The following is a 26,470-nucleotide window of genomic DNA, read 5'->3' on the forward strand; positions in this document are numbered from 1 at the left end:
TATATCGAATTTGATATGAATGCACAATTTACAAAATATAATTTTTTCCCAATTATACTCATGAATTAACAGTTTTTAAAGATTTATAATTACTAAGAAATGCTTAGAATATATGAAAAAGAATATTTCACATCATTAAATCCATTTGAATTTTTCAAGTATCTCATTTCCAGCTAATCAAGTGTGCGTTATCATACAGAAACAAATACACTTCAAATTGTACAGGTTTTACCCTGCAAAAAATAGCATACGGATATGGAAACTAAAATATATGTAATTTCCAACAAATCTTATTGTCATTGTAAAAAACTAGTTTTAAAGGCACCTGACATGAAGTGTTTAATGAGTACGGCTTGTTTCAATATTTATATTACGATACTCATGTGACACTCGAGCACAAAAATAGATTTGCCGATTATCAATAACTACTTGACCAGAAATGTGTTATAAAGATATCTTCAGTCAATATTGTCTATTGATAAATTACTTGAGACTATCGTTGTGTCAATAACAGGGTATGACTGTAAGGTATACATCAAATCCAAGTGTTTGTCACGATTTCTCCGGCCTCGGACTTCAGAGTACAGGACAAAGTAAAGTAGTCACATGCAAGCTAAATGTAAATAAGATCTGCATCACTGTGTAAAGTCCTCATTAGTTGGCTTAATTGTAGATAATCTCTAAACAAAACAAATAATCTCTAAACAAAACAAATATCTTGTTTATTGATTGGAAATTTTGATGCTTGAATATTCAGGAAGTGAAGAAAATAACACATATTTACAAAAATTTAAATGATGTGTTTTTAAAGTGTTTTTTGTTGGTTCCTATAGCCTAATGCCCTAACTACAAATGGACAAATAAATGGCATCTGTTTGACAAGGTCTTCATTGGTTCAATAATTCATTGTTTGCCATATTAATCAAAACATGCTATAACAAGATATACTCAATACAAAGCAGGTAAAACTTCTTTTACAAGGAAACTATCGATGTTATCATGAGACGTATTGTGAAGACCTATTTTGCTTTCTTATATTTGATCTTTATAGTTTGCTTGTTGTACTATAAAGTATGACAATATCGGATAACATGATGATATAATCCTTTGACAGCAACAAATTTAAACATAAAGTTTGGCAAAATTACTGAAGCTTGAAATGTAGGTCATAGTTAATAAGCAGCATTGCACTATTCAAAAAGCAAATATCAAATACGAGAACAAAAATGTATCATAAATGAATTATGATAAATTGACTTAATAATTTAATACCAAGGGGGTATGCAAAGATAGAAAATGGTGACATCTATTTTCCATGCTCTTTGGCCCATGGGCAGGAAGGGTTCTGATGGGGGAGGGGGGAGGGGGCAATAGACAATAATATAGAATACTGAGATGCAGTATCAGATACTAATAGCGGTTTCTAGGTTTCACAAAATGGCAAACCTCATTTACATAGTTTTCCAATTATCTGATCATCAAAGTAAAGTGGATATATTTAAACCACAAAAACCAATTTGTTTTAGATTGCATATATGTTAGTTTTTATTAATTTGTGTGAACCAATAAATTAAACCTGTAAATAATCAATATGTACAATTGTTAGCGCTATATCATCCATGGATTTATATTATTGGGAGTTTTAACAATGCTGTTTGATATTTAACTAGCTGTCTTCATTTAATAATATTTGATTAACAATATTATATTTAATGATAATTTGTTTTTCGTTGTGGATCAGACAGACAGACTGGTTTATTGATACCAATTAATTGATTACTGGTCTCTCTTTAAAATATTTGGATAAATGCAGTTGAAATTAGAATATAGATCTAAGTGATCCAATGATAAATAATATCTTCTACCAATCCTACGAACGATCCAATGATAAATAATAACTTCCACCAATCCTATGAACGATCCAATGGTAAATAATATCTTCTACCAATCCTACGAACGATCCAATGATAAATAATAACTTCTACCAATCCTACGAAAGATCCTATGATAAATAATATCTTCTACCAATCCTACGAACAATCCAATGATAAATAATATTCTCTACCAATCCTACGAACAATCCAATGAAAATAATAACTTCTACCAATCCTACGAACGATCCAATGATAAATAATAACTTCTACCAACCCTACGAACAATCCTATGATAAATAATATCTTCTATCAATAATCTGAACGATCCAATGATAAATAATAACTTCTACCAATCCTACGAACGATCCTATGATAAATAATAACTTCTACCAGCCCTATGAACGATCCAATGATAAATAATAACTTCTACCAATCCTACGAACAATCCTATGATAAATATTAACTTCTACCAATCCTATTAACGATACAATGATAAATAATAACTTCTACCAATCCTACGAACGATCCTATGATAAATAATAACTTCTACCAACCCTACGAACGACTCCATGATAAATAATATGTTCTACCAATCCTATTAATATACAATGATAAATATTAACTTCTACCAATCCTATTAACGATACAATGATAAATATTAACTTCTACCAATCCTACGAACGATCCAATGATAAATAATAACTTCTACCAACCCTACAAATGATCCAATGATAAATAATATCTTCTACCAATCCTACGAACGATCCAATGATAAATAATAAATTCTACCAACCTGACAAACAGACCTCTATTTAAAACTGTAGAGTTCCAAATCTTACCAAATACATTGGAACTTTTGCAGAAAACATATCACAACTTTAATATTTTGCACATCAGCAAAATAAAAAAATCTCTATGCTGAATTTTAGGCACAAAAAATGTTTTAATCTAATTCTTTCATTTATATGTGACATATACATTTATAGTTTGTTATCATTGTTTGAAAAAGCTGGGACACTATATGTCTCTTTAAAAAGGCATTCATTATTTTTTTTTTATCATTGTGTTACAGCAAAAACTTCCTTCTTTTAGAAGTTCAAGGTCAAACAAGTCATTATGTTTGATTGTTTGGTTTCTTGGTAGTTCACAGTTTTTGCATACAGTTTGACAATGTAAACATATTCAACATTAACAACCAACCCTTGTTTGATTCTTATCTAGAGAGTTGGAAAATAAACTTAATGCTACTCAATTTTTTTGAAATTTGTATGCCATATTTATTGATAGTTGCACAGACTTTTAAAAGTTTGTTTAAAACAATCTTCTCATTTAATGTTTAAAAATGTATATCAATCATACAAAACACTTGAAAATGTTTATACATGTACATGTAGAAATGAAAATTCTAATTATCTTTTTAAATGAGTCTTATATTCATCTCTTGAGCTCTTTTCATTTTCAAAAAATATCCTGTAGTTAAATATTTACTCTCATAGGCATTATTATTGGATGGAAACTTATTTTTTCAAAAATTTCAGTCAATATACAGGCACTGTGTTAATAGGCATTTGGTCCCTTATGAGTGACATTTTTAAGCTAAATTTGATGTAGGTTGAATATTTGGCTAAACAAAATATCATCTGGAATTCACAATTTTCGTCTACAGGTTTCGGCAGTGACCTCTACCTTCATCCTGTAATCATTTGATAGCCTTGATCATCCAAGCACTTCATAGCTATAATAATTGTACACATAATGCTTTAGTAATTCTGAAAACCATCTAAACAAAATTTTTTCAGAACTAGCAATAAGAGTTCTTAACTGAAGGTTTATTGTAAAAATCAAACATCTGCTCTGTAACTTATCAAATTTTAAATTGTTTGCATCAATTTATAAGATACACAAAGAGATCATACTATGGAAGAAATGTCTTCACAACTTTTACTATGTCATAATGAATCTGATCAACGTCAAGTTATCAATCAATCAATAATAACAGTTAAACTATAAAATTCTTGGGATCAGTATAAAAAGGTCATTAAATGTTTTTCAACAATAAACTTTACAATAATCTGACTAATTAAAATAGAGGTGAGAATGAGTTTTTCCACTTTAAACAACAACTGTGAGTTGATCTTGACATTTGTGTAATTATTAAAAAGGTTCAACTGTTAATAACACGTCCATATAAAAAGGTGTTAGTTAGTATCTCATGGTTAACATTTAAATTTAAAAAAACAACTGCTACCTCCACAGGTTAACATGTTATTGTTAGTGAAAATGTCACACTTTATTTTCAAAATACTTTTAGAACGAGGTTCACTTGTACTAGTACTATGATGTAAAAAGTAGATTAATTTTTAAGTCCAGCACACCAGTCTTCAGCTTATCTTCAATATAACCCAGCAGGCAACCAGTCTACTATTTCATCTGTTGTATTATCCAGCACTGAGCAGGAAAAAAGCAAAAGTTATAAGCCCTCCTTACTAGAACATATCAAGATATATCTGAAAACCTTCAGAACAGTAAATCTCTCAGAAGGCAGTACAGACATTTATAACCATCATTTTGCACATTACAAGTGAGATTTTTCTATCTATTCTTACCACTCTCTGCATGACAACTTTTTCATTTCCCGAGCTATGATTGGTTTGTGATGGTCCCACAAATACACCCTGAGCTTCTTCATAAGTAAACTGTATTGTGTCCAACTCAGACAGAAAATAACCAAATTGTCTGATACAACCAATCCTCAGAAAAGTCTAAAATGTTAAAGTAAAATAATCAAACATGTTAGTGAAACTCAATTTATTACTTCTTCAAAACCAATAAAAGAGAATTTGACATAAAGCATGCATGGTACAACAGAAAAAAATTTGTATTTGTCAGTAAAAAAAAAAAAGATATATTTCGGATGTATTTCCTTTTTATAGTTTAAACCTTTTCTTCTAGCTAAAAAACCTGAAATTCCTGGTCAAGAAAGATAAAAGCGATTTTGTATATTGTAAGTTATAGAAATACAAAAATGACATAACTTTTCTTTAGAAGTAATTCCGTTAGGTTATTTGTCTTTTCACAGCTATTGGACAAAGAGAAGTCACTCTAACAAATATTTCCTAATGTCCTAAAATTATCATTACCTTTACATTGATTACCACTTTTTCTAAGATTACAAAAACAGGGTATTATAACATGTAATAATCTCACAGTATATGACTACTCCTAGATAAGTAATAATTATCAGGTTTTCTGCATATCAATGTCACTAATTATTACATTGGTTGCAATGAATTACATTGATTTCCCAGTTAAATAAAAACTGATAATTTCACATGTGAAATAAACGTGGTTATTTCACTCTGACGTCATACAACAATAGGCATTGACAAGAGGTCGATAACGGCGGATAAAAACAAATTGTGAATGCGTAGAAAAAAGATAGTTCCTTACATGTTTTACATTAATTTCTTTAAAAAAAGCCATTTTCCAATGTAATAAAAAGAAAAACTATTTTAAGAATTCAAATATTGAAAATTTTTCAACTTGTGACCTAACAACACTGATAATTAACTCATGCGCTACACACATTTGTGAATTAATGTGTTGTTCGGTCACTCGTTGAATATTTTTATCTATTTGAATTCTTCCATTAGTTATTCTATAAATATCAACTCATGTAAGGAGTAGCTATTTGTTAATAATATCTATACACGGAAAACCAGAAATCTGATCATCTTATTTCTGTGATGTATTTGAAATTAAAACAAAAGCTTTTATTACAAACATCATACTAAATGCAGTGTTAGCCATTGATGAAATTGAATTACAGAAATCTGATTGGTTAGTATACCTCCTGAACTTCATTCAGCTGTCCTCTCCTTTTCACAGAGAATTCGATGTTGTTATGAACCTCTGCCAAGGGAGAAAACTGACACAGACTAACATCCTCCATTAGAGGTATCACTTGTTTCCAGTCACAATCTTGTACCACTTTGAGAACTTCTTTTAAGTCATCAATCCAACAATTATCTAAAATTACACATTAAACAAATAATATATGTTTTATCATTTACTCAAATCATTTTAATATGAATTATAAAATTGAATGTGAACTTGGTAAGATTCAAGAAAATCATACATGAATTAGAATCAACATTAAGTAAGAATTCTTTGTAGAGGGTCTACAAATCATAAGTCAGCAATCCATTGAAGGTTGCACTTTGTTACTACAGATGTTTTACAAACCACTCCTCTTTTTTGGAGAAATTTAATATTCTTAGATGTTTTGATTTGTTTAACTACTGGTTCCCAGAAATTATCTCTATGCTTCATCTTGTAGAGACACAACTGGAGAATGTTACTCTTAAAAATACACATGGACACAGATTTTCTGTAAAATCAGGACAATCAGAATCATTATTTATCCAATCCCATAAGAAAGAAGATTTAAAAACTGTCTGTAAAGTTTTGATGAAATTTTTGCCATGTAGTTTTAGAGTGAAAAAGTGATTTTCCAAAGGGTTTCAAAGAATTATGTACCATTACAATCATTAAATGTACATTTTTCTATAGACAGTTATTTGATCATCCATCTAACAATGTTTTAAAACAGTCAAATTTGTGGTTTCATCAGAGAAGATTATTACAATGGCCAATCAAAGGTTACTTCTGGCAGTCATGTTTTTTCACCAAATCAAAACAAAATGAGCATTTTTTATGAAGGATATTGAAGTAATAATGTAGAAAACTCCAAATATACTGCTGCAGGATATTTTTACCATATATATAGTTTTTAAAATTTATTCTTAATATGCAACTGTCAACAGGAAGAAGTTTATTATCCACTCGTACATGAAAATGCTCATTCTGCCCTGAAATAGGATCATTCTACACTAACACTTACCATTATCCACCAAGAGGTTTTCCTTTGGTAAAATATTCAGTAAAATTGACAATCTGTGCCACAGTGATTGGGAACTCTACAAAACAAAGATTTAAAATAAACTGTAACAGAATATTTTTAAATGTTTACATATAAAAACTGTGGACACATGCATTTTTCAGGACTGCATCTAATACAGACAATTTAGGATACGGTATGTTTAAAGTTTGAACAGATTTAAAATCCAAATAACATTTCCAATATTTCTTGATCTTGAGATCAATATCAGGTTCCAATTGAATTTCAAACATGTTATCCTTAAACTAAAATGAACCTACTTAATATGACTGACAAATCTCTGGTAAGACATCAATGTTTTTTATATTACCGTATGTTTTTATTATTCTTTATATCATTTTCCCGATAAAGATTATCTGTAAGAAACTATCTGTCTTTCTTTTTCTTTATATTATTTTGCCAATAAAGATTATCTATTAGAAACTATCTGCAACATGACACATAATAGACTAGATAACACTATGTTGACAGATTAAATCAATATGTAAATTACAAAACAATAGCTGTACATGATTCAAATACAAATATTTCAAATATTAACATTATATAACACAGCTATCAATGAATGATAAGAATTGTTAAACATCATTATACTGAGAGAGTGGTGTGCATTGTTTGTCAGATCAATACGTACTGACATCTAGGAATCTAGACATACGGACCACGAGAATGGGGACAGAATAGCCATAGGATGAGACATGGATCATGAGAATAGGGACAAAATAGCCAAAGTAGATACAATATTTAAGTAAAATGAAAGTAACATACCAATCAATATTTTTTACTGATTGAAATTAAATGTTATCAATCTAATAATGTAGTATGAGCTTTGAACAATGTCTTCATCAGAACTTATATTACTAAGAATTAGTACATTTTTGTAGTTTGATACATAAATAACAAGTATCTCTTTCCGATTTTGAACAGTTATGGTCTTACAGAATTTTGTTACTTGAATTTTGGATTGTACAAGCCATGTATTTCTCAGACTACCTTTTACATTGTTACACTAAATTTATTGGAGGTGTACTGATTGCTATTTTAGTGTTTATCTTTAATCTGAAATTGAGCTTTGAGATAGCTTTCCCATTAAACTGTGATTAATCTTAGAGTACTTTGTGTATATTGTCTTTCTGTTAGTTGTTCTTTTGCTTAGAACTGATCTAACGAGTCTAGCTCTTACTAATTAATTTTGACAGTTTGATATTAAGTTACAACACTATCCTAGTTTGTTGTTGGATGCTACATTAGAAAATTTGATCGTAAGCCAGTGACCATGTTCTAAAGCTTTATGGAAAAATTGTACCTTACAAATACTGCTAATGAAGGTGTTATAACAATTAAATAACTGTAAATTTTGAATTAATATGTGAATTTGTCATCATGAATTGTCAACAACAGACAAGCATGCAACACTAATTAATGCATTTGCAGATTTTGTAGAAAAATATCATGAACAAAAATTAATTTGCAAGTATGGATTACTGCAGCTTTCCCCATATACAGCATTTTTTGCCTAAAAAACACAAAAAAAATAATAATAATTCTTTGTGAATACCCAACATTACAATAATTCTTTCTGAATACTCAATAAATCAAATGGGGTCAGGATATTAAGTATAAATATTGATGATATCGTAAGAAAATAAATTGAAGGATTATGATTACATCAGTCAGAGGATCACTGTTAAAGCATTAAGACATTTTTATTTTGGTTTTATGTAGATTTGAGAAAGTTTATATTCTTTCTTTAAGATTAAACAAATCAAATCTATGGAATATTTATCTCTTTTGGGAAAATAAACTTATTGGTTTATGTGATCATGAAATCGATTGTCAAAGAAAAAAATAACATTTTTTCAACAATCTTCTTTCAAGCTCTAAAATAACACAGAAAAAAAACAATGAATATGTGGACTTCCTTGTCTTTTCTACTAGAACAGCTGTCGTAAATATACAAATACATTTGTACAAAGAAATAACAACTTTTGCCTCAGCATGACTAGATAACTATTGTTCATATAGATTATTTATTTGAAGTTTTTATCCATAAAAGACATCAATTCATTTCCTGCATAGGTCACCTGAAAATTTTAACCTGTTTTTTTTTATCAATAAAGAAATTAAGCTTCTGGATGATTTGTCTCTACCTTTTTGTCACACCGATCGCAGCACTCAGAAGATGATAATTATGAAATAATAACTGCTTCTTATTTCAAATTATGTTTGATCACATTGATGTTTTTACGCTACATTATGCCATGCAACCTTCATCCAAGGGTATATAAATACAAGAAAAATATTTATGAACGTTGAAATTTGAATACATATATTTTAATGTTAAAAGAAAGCCGTCCTCATTTCCTTTAAAAAAAATTATCAATGATCTTCCAAGAAATAAAACTTCCTGAGTAACAGTTTGAAAAGTTTAGTTATGAAAATTTATACAGGAAGACAGGAAGAATAGCTAATATACTTTAAGCCTGTCACTAAGTTTTAGAAGATATAATAAAAGTATTGAATTTGGAATCTAACAAGACGTTATAAAAATTAGAAGATGTGGTATGATTGCCAATGAAACAACTCTCCACAAGTGACCAAATGACACAGAAATTAACAACTAAAGGTCACCGTACAGCCTTCAACAATGAGTAAAACCAATAGCTTTATAGTCAGCTATACAAAGCACCAAAATGACAAATGTAAAACAATTCTAACAAGAAAACTAATGAAATGATTTAAATACAAAATAATGATTAAATTTAACAAAGGAACCACAGAATTAAAGGCTCCTGACTTGGGACAGCCATATACAGAATGTGGTGGGGTTAAACTAGATTGAAGGCACCCCAAGCCTCCCCTTAACCCTTGACAGTGGTGTAACAGTACAACATAAGAACAAACTATAAAAATATGTTTGTTTTTTTTATTGACAATTAAGAATTAACATAGGATCTTCATTCATTCAATTCTAATCTTGTTTCAAAATGCTCAAAAATTGATGATATTTCAAAGATGGATCAATATTGAATAAACACAAAACTAAATAATATCACTTTTTAATTTCAAATGTATTTTATCCTTACTACCTGTGTTTACCTGTGGTTATACCTGCCCAAATCAAATGATTTTATAGGCAAATGTAATGTTTGCCTTAAATTCATGTATAACTAACTTCTGAGAATTGTACTAATTTTGTACTATTTTACATTTTGATATCCATACATTGTTTAAATGATTAGTAAATTTTTTATAAAGCAATATTTATATTCAATATGAATACAAGAAGACAACAGTCTGCACTAATTGTCTGCAGTCCACAGTAAATGCCAACAACCTTAGATATTGGATTATCAACAATATCCATTTTCCCCAGTATTTGAATTCTAAAGTTAGGAACTTAATTGTTCTTTTTAAGTATATATGTTGTTCTCATCAATAATGATATAGGCAGAGATTTTGGTCATATCATAGGAAATATGTCTACTAAGTTTCAAGTTGATTGGACTTCAACTTCATCAAAAACTACCTTGACCAAAAACTTAAACCAAAAACTTTATCCTGAAGAGGGACAGTTGGACTGATGGACAAACAAACTGACAAAAGAACAGACACACAGATTGAAAAACATAATGCCCCCAGATAGAGCATAAAAAGGTAAACTTTTGATACTAAGTATTACTTAGAATTCCATTCACCTGATGGATACCACCACTGATGATGTTTCACTCCTAAGAGTATAAAGTGCCCTGTTTCTCATGAAAATTAACAATTCAGAAATAAATCTGATATTTTATTTGAATATCACTGGGGTCAATACTGCTGCAGTTCTGACAGTTAGTTCCTCAGGCTATCATATCTCTAGAAGTCAATGTTAGTAAATCAATGTTTCTAGTAGTCAATGTTTCTAGTAGCTAAAGAGAAGTAACTCCTTATATATTGAGTTAACATTGTACTTTAATGATTGCAGTGTATTTTTTTCAGTAGCCAGTTTAGAGATTTTTCTTCATATTTCAAACCAGAGACTAAAACTTTCAAATGTCATATATGAAGAAGCAATTTTGTAGTATATAGCACCAGCATGATGTAAAATGTAAATATAGATGGCCCAACTTTTTCAAGAAAGTTCAAAATGCATGACTATGAATGTAATCAACCTTCAATAAAAAAACAAACTTGTATCATATTTAACATAAGTTGTTTAACTCCAACTTCATTGCAATCAATTGTATATTTCAAGATGTGGATTTATTGTACAACATTAAAAGGCTTATCACCTTATAATAAATAAAACGCTTTGATGAGCGCAGCCTAATACGACTGCATCGGTTGAACCCTAAGAATTGGGCAAATTTGGACACAAAATTCAAGTTTGATACTGTCTAAAGTTGGATAATGATAAATTTTTTGACATAATATAGGTTTCTGACACATAATAAATGTGGTCAAAGATCTTACAAATCTATTGTACAATACTGTGCAATTGAAGATTTCTTCTTGAAACTTTTCAAAATTTCAAATTTTGGAGAAAAAAAAATTCCCCTTAAAAATTTGACACCTCCCTGCCCAATTTTTTGAAAATCCCCTTGAAGCAATAACCCCAAAACTCATTCCCAGCCTTTCCTTTGAAGTATGAAACCGTGAAGTACAATTTCAGAGTGATCCATTACTGAAACACAAGTTATTGTCTGGAAACTAGATAAAAGCTAGTTTTTGGCCCCTAATTCCTACATGTTTTCGGAAATAAACCCCAAACTCTATCCCAGGCTTCCTTTTGTGAAATGGAACCTTAAGTATAATGTCAGAAAGATTCATACACTAACACACAAGTTATTGTCTGGAAACTAGAAAATGCTTGTTTTTGAACCCTTTTTGGCCCTTAATTCCTAACCTGTTGGGCCCATAACCCCTAAAATTAATCACAATCTTTTACTTGTGGTATTAAACATTGTGGTACAATTTCAGAGCAATCGAAATACTAATACACAAGTTATTATCCTGAAACTAGAAAAAACGCTTCCTTTGGGTACCTTATTCCTAAACAATTTGCACCATCATCCCTTAAATCTATTCCAACCTTCCTTTTGTGGTAGTGTACCTTCTCAAAAAATTTCATAGAAATCCATTCACTTAAACTAAAGTTATTGTCTGGAAACTAATGTGTCTTCGGACGACAATATCACACCATTATACATTCCCAAAAAAATTTTTGCGGTCATTTAAAAACTGTGAATCATACAACATCAATACATTTATGTTAATATGTTTCTTTTTAACATATATAATAGTCAGGAATAGTGTGTATAAAATCAAGTATGGATATCACACACAATCTTCTTCTTTTACAAGAACTTTGTGTCTTTCTAAACTAGAGGCTCTCAAGAGCCTGTGTCGCTCACCTTGGTCTATGTGCATATTAAACAATGGACACAGATAAATTCATGACATAATTGTGTTTTGGTGATGGTGATGTTTATAGAATTTACTTTACTGAACATTCTTGTTGCTAACATTATCTCTATCTATAATGAACTTGGCCCAGTAATTACAGAGGAAAATATTTTCTAAAAATTTATGAAAAATGCTAAAAATTAACTATAAAGGGCAATAACTCCTTAAGGGGTCAATTGACTAATTTGGTTATGAAAAACTTATTTGTAGATCTTGTTTTGCTGAACATTATTGCTGTTTACAGTTTATCACTATCTATAATAATATTCAAGACAATAACAAAAAATGATGATTGTGGCCAAGTTTGTATTAATTTAACCCAGTAGTTTCCGAGGAGAAGATTTTTGTAAAAGATTACTAAAATTTACGAAAAATGGTTAAAATTTGACTATAAAGGTCAATAACTCCTAAAGGGGTCAACTGACCATTTCGTTCATGTTGACGTATTTGTAAATCTTACTTTGCTGAACATTATTGCTGTTTACAGTTTATCTCTATGTATAATAATATTCAAGATAATAACCAAAAACAGCAAAATTTCCTTAAAAATACCAATTCAGGGGCAGCAACCCAACAACAGGTTGTCCGATTCATCTGAAAATTTCAGGACAGATAGATCTTGACCTGATAAACACATTTATCCCGTGTCAGATTTGCTCTAAATGCTTTGGTTTTTGAGTTATAAGCCAAAAACTGCATTTTACCCCCATGTTCTATTTTAAGCCATGGTGGCCATCTTGGTTGGTTGGCCGGGTCACGCCACACATTTTTTAAACTAGATACCCCAATGATGATTGTGGCCAAGTTTGGTTTAATTTGGCCCAGTAGTTTCAGAGGAGAAGATTTTTGTAAAAGTTAACGACGACGGACGACGGACGCCGGACGCCAAGTGATGGGAAAAGCTCACTTGGCCCTTCGGGCCAGGTGAGCTAAAAATACATCTATATTTTTTTAGTCAAGGGTTTGGAAAAATTTGAAATCTTTTCTTCTGATGCCTTACAATACTACATGTAATACATGGTATACATATAATTTCATGCAATATCTATGGAACTCTTTATATTAAACAGATGATAAATATGTGTTGAATAAATAATTGGGTAAAAAAATTATTCATCAGTATTGTCAAGCAAGGTGGGACTGCCCAGCATTTATAATACTTGCTTACATGATACAACTCGACATAATAAAGAGTCTAGACCAAATAGCAATAATTTTTTATATAAAATATACTATGAAAGTCATCGATGAACAAACAAGTGGAAAAAACAGACAAAGGAAGGGACTTGCAGGTTGACAAGTCAAAGCAGTATACTATTCTACTTCCTACATGAGGTTATAAAAATTCAAAGGGGACTGTATCTAGTAGCTTACCTGAGCACAAGTAGAGATGACACCAGTATTACATCTCATCCAATCACTCATCACCTTGACAACAGGCAACAGTCCTTCCTGTTGTATAATATCTAGAGTGTACTGTAACTGACGGTGTTCATCCTCAGACCTGTTAATAGTTTTTTTTTATAGAATAACATCTTGTTAAACCTTTGGTATCTGAACAACAAATAAAAAGTAAAATATCTCTTACAACAAAAGAAGGAATTAAATTGTCATATTATAAATAGAATTTATCTTTTGACCTGACCTTTAAGATATGACCTCAAGTGATTTGTATTTGACCTAAAAACAAATGTTTGCTGGGGGTTGAGTAGGAATAATAAGGACTTAAAGGCCTTGATATATAAGCATACATTAGGCACTCACATCCATGATGTACATATATAAGCAACCAGCATATCAGTTTGAATGTGCAAATTATACATTATTCTCAATTATTTCCACTAATCCTGTTCCATATATTTTACCGAGACATTGTTAAAAACTAACCTTTCTACTGACTCTGTTTCACTGCTTTGTTCCTCTGTCTCTGTAGCAGACTGTTCTGTAAAGTAAACTTTGGACATGTAAAACAGACCAATCTCTACCATATTTACATAATTATGGTCTTATCAACATTGTTCAATACTGTAAAGTCAGAACATAAACATGCATTTATTATTACAAATCATTAATTATTGTAAAAATAAGAGATCAAATTGCAAAAATTTGTCAAGGAAAATCACTACTGAAATTATGAATGTGAGTTCGTATTATTGGGACTCTGATACTGTTGCTTTTTTTATGTATGAATAAAAACATGGCAATAAATTTTGAAGTTACAGTACTGTGAAAAGCAGTGTTTAATTCATAGCAATATGCACACATATTTCTGCAGTACGCTTAGACTTTTGGATTTCTATTTTTTTCTACTACAAGTAGCTATAAGATGTATTCACTAAATAGCAAGCTCTAATTAACCTTTAGAACATAAAGCTTGTTTCCACATATCAGAAAGCCTTGATTCCTAATCATTGAGAAAAATGGGAAATGTAACAAACATTTTATGGGATGGTACGAAGGGACAGATGGCAACAAAAACACATATTGATCAATTGAAATGCAGACAGTGGAAGGACAACATAGCATGAGTACAACAAGTTGAGCTAATACTACAACACAAACCTGCATCTGTAGGCATAATACTAGCTTCAGTGTCTGTTTCTATCACAAAGTTAGCCATCTTGCTGGTTATCTCTGCTACATGGTGGGCTTCAGATGTAGAGGCAAATCCTAAAATAATATATCTGACATGTTATTCCAAGAATATAGTGCATCTCTACTAGGACTGTTAAGTGCTCTTCTCAGGGCATTTTAGCATCATGGTGCATTATTTCTTAAATGTAATGCTATCTGAATTGATTTTCTTACACATTATGTAATGGATTTGATGCTATGATTTTTAGAAACAAGATAGTTTTTCAAATTTTCCTGTTTATCAGGATGCTAAATAAAATGTTTTGGGAGTACACTGTTAACTCGATAACTGTATTGAACTTTTAAGTAAACCTATGTAAAGGATAAAATCTTGAGTTTAAATCATGAACATGAACAATTATTGACCCTATGCAACTGAAACTATTACTTCTGTAAATAAATGGGAAATAACTCTGTAATTGTTTCTAATCCTTGAGAAGATAACTCTGTAATTGTTTATATGCCTTAAATGCATATCCTATTAATTACAAGCCTGATACCTTTGATAACTAATTACCCATTTACAATCAATCATTTTTTATATAACTATAATTGATATCTACTAATGGTTGAAGCCTACGTAACATACAGATGATCCATTTGTTAATCTGCAGGCTCTTGGTTATATGTATATCATTGTTACTTAACTTCATCACGACAGAAAGTGGGGATTTACAGAAATGGTGGTATTCCGATCCATCAACTGACTACTGGACTTAATGTAATTATGTTTATACAAACCTGGAGGTACAGAAACTTGTTTCCTGCCTTGTATCACATCTTTGCATGTTTCGTATTCCTCTATATCTTTCTCAAATGACGAATCAGCTAGGGAAGAAAATTTAAAATTCTGTCCAAGAAAACTCATTGAAGATGAAAACAATTCTGAAGAAAAATGAGCCAGGTTGTCACGGTCTACTGATTTTAGCCATGGGTTGACCTTGGAGCTAGCATCAGTTTTAGATGAAGGACGAGGAGATTTGCTGTCAGTATTCTGTGAGCTATCACTGGCATTACTTCTCTCCTCAATTGTCTGGAGTTTATTTTTTACCAAGATTTTCCCTTCATTAGAAATGCCAGGTTCTAGTTCTTGACTGTCCATGAGGTGATCAGACATGTCAGAGTCTGAATCGTTGGTAAAAAATCCCACAAATTCTTCTTCCTCTTCTGATTCTTCTGACATGAAATCTTCAGGTAAGTCATCACCACCTGAAATAGTAACAATAAAAACCCTGATCAATCATTTCAGCAAACCATGACTTGTCCATATTCAATTATTTTAAGCACAGAAAATACAGTAATTAGGTGAAAATATTTTTTTTCTAAATCACTTCAATTGTAAGTTCTGTGTGAAGACTATTGCTTTCGTGGGTACCAATTTCTGTGGAATTAGGAAACCTTAAACATTAGCAGATATTCTGTGGTTTTGCCGAAATCTGCATACAAGCCTAAGGGAATTTGTTATTGTTCGAACATTTGATATTGAGGTTCACCTGTATCCATGAAATTCATGAAAGTTGGTATCCATAGAATAATAATGAAGTAGTACATTTATCTTTTCGTATCAGCACTGAGGTTGCGAGTTTTAACCCGATGTTTTGGACTCCAATCTTAGTTGACAAAACATCTGTTTTCCTGACAAAGGTTTGTGATTCTCTCCAGGCACTCCATCAACAAAACCTTACTGCCACAATATAGTTAATTGTGCTGAAAGTGGTGTAAAAAAACCAACAATCAATCAATAGTAAAATCTAGTCAAAATTGTCATCGAAAGATATATGACATATCTGTTTGTACATTGTTTATCATATAACTTCACTGAGATCAGACATATCAGAAAGATCATAGTTATCACTACTATCATATACCTTCACTGAGGTCAGACATATCAGAAAGATCATAGCTATCACTACTATCCTATACCTTCACTGAGGTCAGACATATCAGAAAGATCATAGCTATCGCTACTATCCTATACCTTCACTGAGATCAGACATATCAGAAAGATCATAGCTATCACTACTATCCTATACCTTCACTGAGATCAGACATATCAGAAAGATCATAGCTATCGCTACTATCCTATACCTTCACTGAGATCAGACATATCAGAAAGATCATAGCTATCACTACTATCCTATACCTTCACTGAGATCAGACATATCAGAAAGATCATAGCTATCACTACTATCCTATACCTTCACTGAGGTCAGACATATCAGAAAGATCATAGATATCACTACTATCCTATACCTTCACTGAGGTCAGACATATCAGAAAGATCATAGCTATCACTACTATCCTATACCTTCACTGAGGTCAGACATATCAGAAAGATCATAGCTATCACTACTATCCTATACCTTCACTGAGGTCAGACATATCAGAAAGATCATAGTTATCACTACTATCATATACCTTCACTGAGATCAGACATATCAGAAAGATCATAGCTATCACTACTATCCTATACCTTCACTGAGGTCAGACATATCAGAAAGATCATAGTTATCACTACTATCCTATACCTTCACTGAGATCAGACATATCAGAAAGATCATAGCTATCACTACTATCCTATACCTTCACTGAGGTCAGACATATCAGAAAGATCATAGTTATCACTACTATCATATACCTTCACTGAGGTCAGACATATCAGAAAGATCATAGATATCACTACTATCCTATACCTTCACTGAGGTCAGACATATCAGAAAGATCATAGCTATCACTACTATCATATACCTTCACTGAGGTCAGACATATCAGAAAGATCATAGCTATCACTACTATCATATACCTTCACTGAGATCAGACATATCAGAAAGATTATAGCTATCACTACTATCATATACCTTCACTGAGATCAGACATATCAGAAAGATCATAGCTATCACTACTATCCTATACCTTCACTGAGATCAGACATATCAGAAAGATCATAGCTATCACTACTATCCTATACCTTCACTGAGATCAGACATATCAGAAAGATCATAGCTATCACTACTATCCTATACCTTCACTGAGGTCAGACATATCAGAAAGATCATAGCTATCACTACTATCCTATACCTTCACTGAGGTCAGACATATCAGAAAGATCATAGCTATCACTACTATCCTATACCTTCACTGAGATCAGACATATCAGAAAGATTATAGCTATCACTACTATCATATACCTGCACTGAGGTCAGACATATCAGAAAGATCATAGCTATCACTACTATCATATACCTTCACTGAGATCAGACATATCAGAAAGATCATAGCTATCACTACTATCCTATACCTTCACTGAGATCAGACATATCAGAAAGATCATAGCTATCACTACTATCCTATACCTTCACTGAGGTCAGACATATCAGAAAGATCATAGCTATCACTACTATCCTATACCTTCACTGAGGTCAGACATATCAGAAAGATCATAGCTATCACTACTATCCTATACCTTCACTGAGATCAGACATATCAGAAAGATCATAGCTATCACTACTATCCTATACCTTCACTGAGGTCAGACATATCAGAAAGATCATAGCTATCACTACTATCATATACCTTCACTGAGATCAGACATATCAGAAAGATCATAGTTATCACTACTATCCTATACCTTCACTGAGATCAGACATATCAGAAAGATCATAGTTATCACTACTATCCTATACCTTCACTGAGGTCAGACATATCAGAAAGATCATAGCTATCACTACTATCCTATACCTTCACTGAGGTCAGACATATCAGAAAGATCATAGCTATCACTACTATCATATACCTTCACTGAGGTCAGACATATCAGAAAGATTATAGCTATCACTACTATCATATACCTTCACTGAGGTCAGACATATCAGAAAGATCATAGCTATCGCTACTATCATGTACCTTCACTGAGGTCAGACATATCAGAAAGATCATAGCTATCACTACTATCCTATACCTTCACTGAGGTCAGACATATCAGAAAGATCATAGCTATCACTACTATCCTATACCTTCACTGAGATCAGACATATCAGAAAGATCATAGCTATCACTACTATCCTATACCTTCACTGAGATCAGACATATCAGAAAGATCATAGCTATCACTACTATCCTATACCTTCACTGAGGTCAGACATATCAGAAAGATCATAGCTATCACTACTATCCTATACCTTCACTGAGGTCAGACATATCAGAAAGATCATAGCTATCACTACTATCCTATACCTTCACTGAGGTCAGACATATCAGAAAGATCATAGCTATCACTACTATCCTATACCTTCACTGAGATCAGACATATCAGAAAGATCATAGCTATCACTACTATCCTATACCTTCACTGAGGTCAGACATATCAGAAAGATCATAGCTATCACTACTATCCTATACCTTCACTGAGATCAGACATATCAGAAAGATCATAGTTATCACTACTTTCCTATACCTTCACTGAGATCAGACATATCAGAAAGATCATAGCTATCACTACTATCCTATACCTTCACTGAGGTCAGACATATCAGAAAGATCATAGCTATCACTACTATCCTATACCTTCACTGAGGTCAGACATATCAGAAAGATCATAGCTATCACTACTATCATATACCTTCACTGAGATCAGACATATCAGAAAGATCATAGTTATCACTACTATCCTATACCTTCACTGAGATCAGACATATCAGAAAGATCATAGCTATCGCTACTATCATATACCTTCACTGAGGTCAGACATATCAGAAAGATCATAGCTATCACTACTATCATATAACTTCACTGAGATCAGACATATCAGAAAGATCATAGTTATCACTACTATCATATACCTTCACTGAGGTCAGACATATCAGAAAGATCATAGTTATCACTACTATCCTATACCTGCACTGAGATCAGACATATCAGAAAGATTATAGCTATCGCTACTATCATGTACCTGCACTGAGATCAGACATATAAAAAAGATCAGAACTATAACTACTATCATGTATAGTGCAGTCCGGTGTATCCGTGCACCTAAGACTTATGACATCACTTCATTCCAACAGATAAAACCAATAATTGGATAATATTGTATGAACACATTCATAACATACTTTTATTTCATAAAATTATCTGTTTGTATGGTTTTCACCCTCAAGATTTCGTGTTATTTGTGTCCAAAATTAGGGAAACCCTTGTTCTGAGAGTTCCTCCAATGTCCGGTGATTTGCTCATGCCTTCCAAAAATAGCTTATTTTGAATAAAGGGTAGATTTTATGCTACGAAATAGAGCTAAATTTGAACCAAGCACACTGCTAAGGATGCAGAGCAAAAAATATTTCAATCTGATATAAATTTGACTTAAATTAAACAAATTTTATCTGATGATGTATATTTTTTAATGGACATTGGCCAAATATTGTAAATCTCCGGATTGCAATTATTACTTAACTCTTGAACTTATCAATGTTATTCTTTTTTATTCCTTCCAAATGCTAAAACAATAACAAGAACAAATTTATTTGTGTTACGGTATTGGTATGACAAAATCAGCTAATGTGCAGTATCCCCGGCCGCGCAGACACCGGGAACTTCACTGTACCTTCACTGAGATCAGACATATCAGAAAGATCAGAGCTATCACTACTATCATTTCTAGCACGTCTACGTCTTCTTTTATAACTTTTTGGTCTTGACTGTCGAGATTTCTGAAAATATATTTAAAAGAATGTATAAATCAACAATTTGCTTTGTTAAAATGCTGTTAAGTAGCAGTCATAAAATACAATTGATATATTTGTGTCGATCTAAACTGATTGTTATGCAAAGGTTAAACAAATAAAATATTGCGCAAAATATGTTAATTTCAGACTTATTTTTGCATTTTATATAATATAGCTATACTGTAGATTCCTTTATGTCGATCTAAACTGATTGTTATGCAAAGGTTAAACAAATAAAATATTGCGCAAAATATGTTAATTTCAGACTTATTTTTGCATTTTATATAATATAGCTATACTGTAGATTCCTTTATTTTCTAGGATCCTAATTTTTTAAGGATAGAGGAAAACTTACATGTTCATAGATATTTAATTTCGTGGTTATGGATACAAGCCTATGGAAAAATTGGTTTTCATTGCACATTTAATTTTGTGGTTTACCTGTTCCCTTGAAATCCACGAAAAAATTGGTATCCAACGAATAATAATGAATCCACAGTATATTTTTTTCTTCTGATCAGTTCATTGAAAGTAATATTTGTTTATCCAAATCCAAAATGGTAACAGCCTTGTATTATGGGAAGAAGGATCTTGGGGGTTTTTTTTGGAATTCTCTGCCTAGCATGTGGCATTTTAACCCGAATAATTCAGTTGTTATATTCCGCTGATCTTCGAAGGCTACATTAATGCCTGAACGTCTTCCTCAATAAAGACCGTCAACTGGAAAATTCACACCGCTATGCAATATGGGAATTTTGATTTAAGTTGGTAGCTAAAGAAGAAGGAGTTCCGGATGTTAATTGATGTTAAATGATGTAAACTGATGTTAATTGATGTTAATTAATTATTATCGGATTTGTGTTAATTGAATACACGTGTTTGGTAAGACAACTACAAGACAGTTGCGCAGACTCATCATCCTGATCGCCGCTGATTGGCTCTCTCTCTCAGAGAGCAGGCGACGCGGCCAATGATCATAAGGAGTTCAAGCCCTCGTGTGGGAGAAAATCGGACACAGAAAGGGCTTGAATTATTCGAGTTAGTGGCATTTAGGATTAAAAGCAGAGACTGGTTGGCTTGCAGCCAGAAAAATGTGTGCATGTACTGGGGTGACATGTCTTTAATGGAACTTTTTAGTGAGAAAAGGCAACAGATCCGTCTAGTCTTAAGCAGCAGGGTATATTCATATCACATTATCGTGTAAAGGTTTTCAATTTTCATGTATAAAATTGAGAATGTAAATGGGGAATGTGTCAAAGAGTCAACAAGCGACCAAAAGTGCCACAAGTGGGATTTCAACACAGCTAGAAAATCCCAAACATGGAGGTCATTGAAGGTTAGGTATCAATCAATCCAAATACAACACATGTTGGGTTAATAAATCATAAACAAACCTTTTCTGATAGATCTTTATTGTCCTCTGTATCTTGTTGACTCAATTCTACTTTGTTTTCTCCATTTTTGTTAATGTGTTGATCTGGTTCTGGGTCAGAGGTCAAACCATTACAAAGGTTATCGTCAGACACATCATCATCTTAAAGAAAAGGATCAAGTATTAAATAAAAGGATCAAGTATTAAATAAAAGGATCAAGTATTAAATAAAAGGATCAAGTGTTAAATAAAAGGATCAAGATCAAGTATAAAATAAAAGGATCAAGTATTAAATTAAAGATTGAACTTTCTCCTCTAAAACTAAATAGGAAACTTTCACAGTTAGTATAATCATCTCTTATACTGTGAAAGTACTTTTATTCGTGGGGTACCAATTTTCGCGGTTTTCCTGAATTTATCCACAAATTTAAATGTCCAACGCAATAAAACAACCATTGTCCAAATCAAGATATCATGATATCATCGGTAGGTTTGACTATTGGCATGATCTAGAGAATATATTGTATAATGCCAAATCTGAGAATACTTTAAAAGCAGTCACTGAACTACAACCAAATGGAGGATTATACCCATTTAATCTTTAATAACCTAAACTGTGCAACTTTTGATCTTTTAATTCTCTTAAAAAATATTTTTGATCGATGAAAGTCAGATTTCCGTTGTTGATATGCTAGTATGATAAAGTGTTCATTTTATATCCTCATAGTTCTTGTACATATGGGAAATTATAATTTTATGCTGGGCTTGATTTTGATAAGAACTATTTGACAATTCAAGATACGTTTATAGCATTTGTTTATGTTACTGTTTTCTTTAGGTGACATGTTTATTGCCTAATTAGCACCTTTGATGGTCTTTAATCTGTTGATTACTTTATCATGGGTGAATTAGTGTTATCACTACGATTTACACGGGTCAGTGTTTACTTTGCAATTTCCTCAATCCAGACTATTTGTAACCTTCGTTTCTAAAGGCTTTAATTTTTCATTTCATTTTTTTGGTGGAAAACTAAAATCCACGAATTTAAAAACCCACAACATGTAAATTTTGCTCAAACCACGAAAATTGATACCCAGGAAATAAAGTAGTTTCACAGTATTCCAGAATAATTGCTAATCATTTCTAATATACAAATGCTTTTTTCACCAACAGATGTTGGTCTCCATGTGCCTTAGGGAAAAGGTTACAATACTGCCAGGGTTATTATTTTGTATTTGATTATTTTGATGCACCTTTATCTATGATAGCCTTCTTTTGTGTTACATTGCCATTTCTTTTGAAGGCTATAGAGAGAATACTTCATCCTAAAGTGTATGATCTTACAATTATACATTTAAAGCATTTTATCCTTGACATGATACCTTTTATGTACTCTTATTCTTGCACAATGTAAAAAGCCTCATTATAGTTTTGAAATGAGGAATATGGTATTTGACAACTATAAGCATTGACATAATCCCATGAATCAATACATTATTTTTTCATCCATAATTTTGTTTACATTTCAATCAATTATTTTAAGAGGATATCTATCATACACACGTGACCTTGAATGGGTAAACATTTTTGACACATGTTTTTATTTTAACTAGTACCATCCTAATGAAACTTCATCAAACATTGGTGTAGCATAAAACATCGTAGCATAAAACATTGTCCTCCAGTTTATAAACTAAAACAGTACTTTGACCTATAATGGTTTACTTCTACAATTGTGACTTGGATGGAGAGTTATCTCATTGGCACTTATACCATATCTTTTAATATTTATTATAAGGAATTGTTTTAACAAAACATTGAGTACCTTCCTGCTCTACTATGTGACCAAGTATTTTATTTGGGTTTTCCTTGTCATATAATGATGCCTGAAGTCTGATCACCACATGGTTAAGGATGTGTGAGAATAAGGCTAATAGGAAAGCTGTGGCTGCAGTTGTCTGTCCTGATCCTACAATGGAAAGAAAAATTAAATCAGTTATTATCTAAATGAAATTAAAAAACAAAAAACAAGAATGTGTCCAAAGTACACGATGCCCCACTAGCACTATCATTTTTCATGTTCAATGGACCGTGAAATTGGGTAAAAAACCTAATTTGGCATTAAAATTATAAAGGTCATACCATAGGGAACATGTGTACTAAGTTTCAAGTTGATTGGACTTCAACTTCATCAAAAACTACCTTAACCAAAAACTTTATCCTGAAGCGGGACAGACGGACTATGGACGAACAGACGGACGCACAGACCAGAAAACATAATGCCCCTCTACTATCATGGGTGGGGCATAAGTGGGGCATAAAAATCTTATCTTGAACAATTTATTTTTTCTTCAATATTTAAAACACTACTTTGATGTTCAGTTTAAAAACATATATAGTTAAAATATTCTAAAACTAAGTTAATGTCGAAGACTAAAATATCAAAGGACCATCATAATTAGTCTAAAAGATGTTTTATTGAATATAAAAGTTTTATCCAATCAAAAGGTTACAGTCAAAGCAATTTCCTTTCATGAGTAACTACTCTTATTCAAGTTAATTTCTACAGTTCTAAAGTAGATCTCAGTAACAAACCTTTTAGCTGAAGAAGATATACAGTAGACATACAAATAATAACTATTTTAAATACAATGTCATCATCCAGGAAATATGTATTCTCCTCTCTCTTGTCGTCTTCCGTATTCACCTCATAAAACATACATAGATTAAATTTCTGTAGAGTAGACTGGCACTTTTCTTGTAAATCAGCTGGTTTCATTCTAAAATATAAAACATACATAAATTAAACTTCTGTAGAGTAGATTGGCATTTTTCTTGTGAATCAGCTGGTTTCATTCTAAAATATAAAACATGCATAGACTAAATTTCTGTAAAGTAGATTGGCACTGTTCTTGTAAATCAGCTGGTTTCATTTTAAAGTATAAAACATGCATAAATTTCAATATAAAAATAATTCCACTATTCATGTACGTTTACTGGTTTCATTGTTAAATATAAAAGAGAGTAAATAGTACTAAGTCAGGGGTTTATTTCTTTTTTTTCGAAATATACTTAAGAAACATTAATTTTCGTTGGATTAATTTTGTGGTTTTGTCACTTTTCTTATAGTAAAGTTGACCATTCTTTTGTGTTTAGCATCTAGCTATATATATATAAAATACAAGAAAATACACACTGACACTATTTCAAAGTTAATAAACTTACTCTTTGCCAGTGGCATGAAATGCACCAATCAGCTGTAGAAACTGGATTAGAAACATCTTAGTGTCATGTACTCTGTAATGAAGAAAATTATAGAAGTTTTAAATTAAAAGGCATGAACTATTAAAGATATAAATCAAGAAGATTAATATGTTCTTATATATGTCATTGGCACTCAAGTTGTTCATGAGTTTCATAATATTTGCATGAGACAAACTATAGTGTGGACACGAAAAAATGAATGGACAGAAAGACATAATCAGAGATCTAAAAAAAAAAACATAGTAAATTATGTTTCCTTTACAGCAGAACAAGGACAAAAGAAGTATTTTTCTTCTTTCTGTGGAATATATTTGTAGGACTCTAAAGTGTGATGGTACTCTAAAGTGCGATGGTCCACACTAAAGTACGAAGGTGTCTCATGCTAAAGTCCCATGGTTGTTTGCTAAAGTACGATGATATAGCACACTAAAGTGCAATGCACCAATAGGGTAAGGTTCGAGGGATTTAAACCTTAAAGTACATGGATTTTTTAAAAATAGTCTTTTTGCAAATTAAAGTTAGTATGCTAGGGTATAACATATGTGATACATGTAGGCTTAATGATATACTGGACTGTAGGATAAAGTGATTGTTAATAGAATACAAACCACGAAATAATTGCTAACAAGAGGCTGTCACAACGACAGCAAACCGGATTTATTAATATTTATTTGTGTCCTGGCAATATCACAAGAACCATTACTGATGAATGGTGAAAGTGAAAATCGTCAATATCAAATTTGACCTCCATTTTGTCATCAGTATCAACATCTTAAAATTTGAAAAGCTTAGATTGAATGGTTCATGAGTAAATGCAACAACGTGAATGGAAACACCATTTCACAATCTTTCAAGAACCACAACTCCTGAACGGTAAAAGTCAAAATCATCATTATTGAACTTGACCTCTAATTTGCCATCAGTAACAACATATAAAAATTTCAAAAGCTTTGGTTGAATGGTTCATGAGAAAATGCACGGACACGACTGGAAACACCATTTTTCAATCTTTCAAGAACGATAACTCCTGAACGGTAAAAGTCAAAATCGTCATTATTGAACTTGACTTCTATTTTGTCATCAGTAACAACATATTAAAATTTGGGAAGCTTTGGTAAAACAGTTCATGCGTAAATGCATGGACACGGCTGGAAACACCATTTTTCAATCTTTCAAGAACCATAACTCCTGAACGGTT

The 26,470-nt window shown here is 31.7% G+C and overlaps 1 protein-coding gene across 2 annotated transcripts in view; it reads right to left on the reverse strand.

Moving 5' to 3' along the window:
- LOC139518876 (nonsense-mediated mRNA decay factor SMG5-like) overlaps window positions 1–26,470 on the reverse strand; it is an 84,714-nt gene that overhangs the window by 41,259 nt on the left and 16,985 nt on the right. For both annotated transcript variants that reach the window (XM_071310528.1, XM_071310529.1), the window contains exons 9-20: window positions 25,234–25,305; window positions 24,604–24,788; window positions 23,834–23,977; window positions 22,031–22,170; window positions 20,516–20,621; window positions 15,661–16,128; window positions 14,848–14,955; window positions 14,173–14,227; window positions 13,660–13,789; window positions 6,778–6,853; window positions 5,725–5,903; window positions 4,481–4,636 (exon numbers count right to left, since the gene is read on the reverse strand). In XM_071310528.1, the coding sequence (XP_071166629.1) occupies window positions 4,481–4,636; window positions 5,725–5,903; window positions 6,778–6,853; window positions 13,660–13,789; window positions 14,173–14,227; window positions 14,848–14,955; window positions 15,661–16,128; window positions 20,516–20,621; window positions 22,031–22,170; window positions 23,834–23,977; window positions 24,604–24,788; window positions 25,234–25,305 (1,819 nt within the window). The remainder of the gene's footprint in view (window positions 1–4,480; window positions 4,637–5,724; window positions 5,904–6,777; window positions 6,854–13,659; window positions 13,790–14,172; window positions 14,228–14,847; window positions 14,956–15,660; window positions 16,129–20,515; window positions 20,622–22,030; window positions 22,171–23,833; window positions 23,978–24,603; window positions 24,789–25,233; window positions 25,306–26,470) is intronic.

This window comes from Mytilus edulis, chromosome 4 (assembly GCF_963676685.1).
Source record: "Mytilus edulis chromosome 4, xbMytEdul2.2, whole genome shotgun sequence".
Classification (NCBI taxonomy): Eukaryota; Metazoa; Mollusca; class Bivalvia; order Mytilida; family Mytilidae; genus Mytilus; species Mytilus edulis.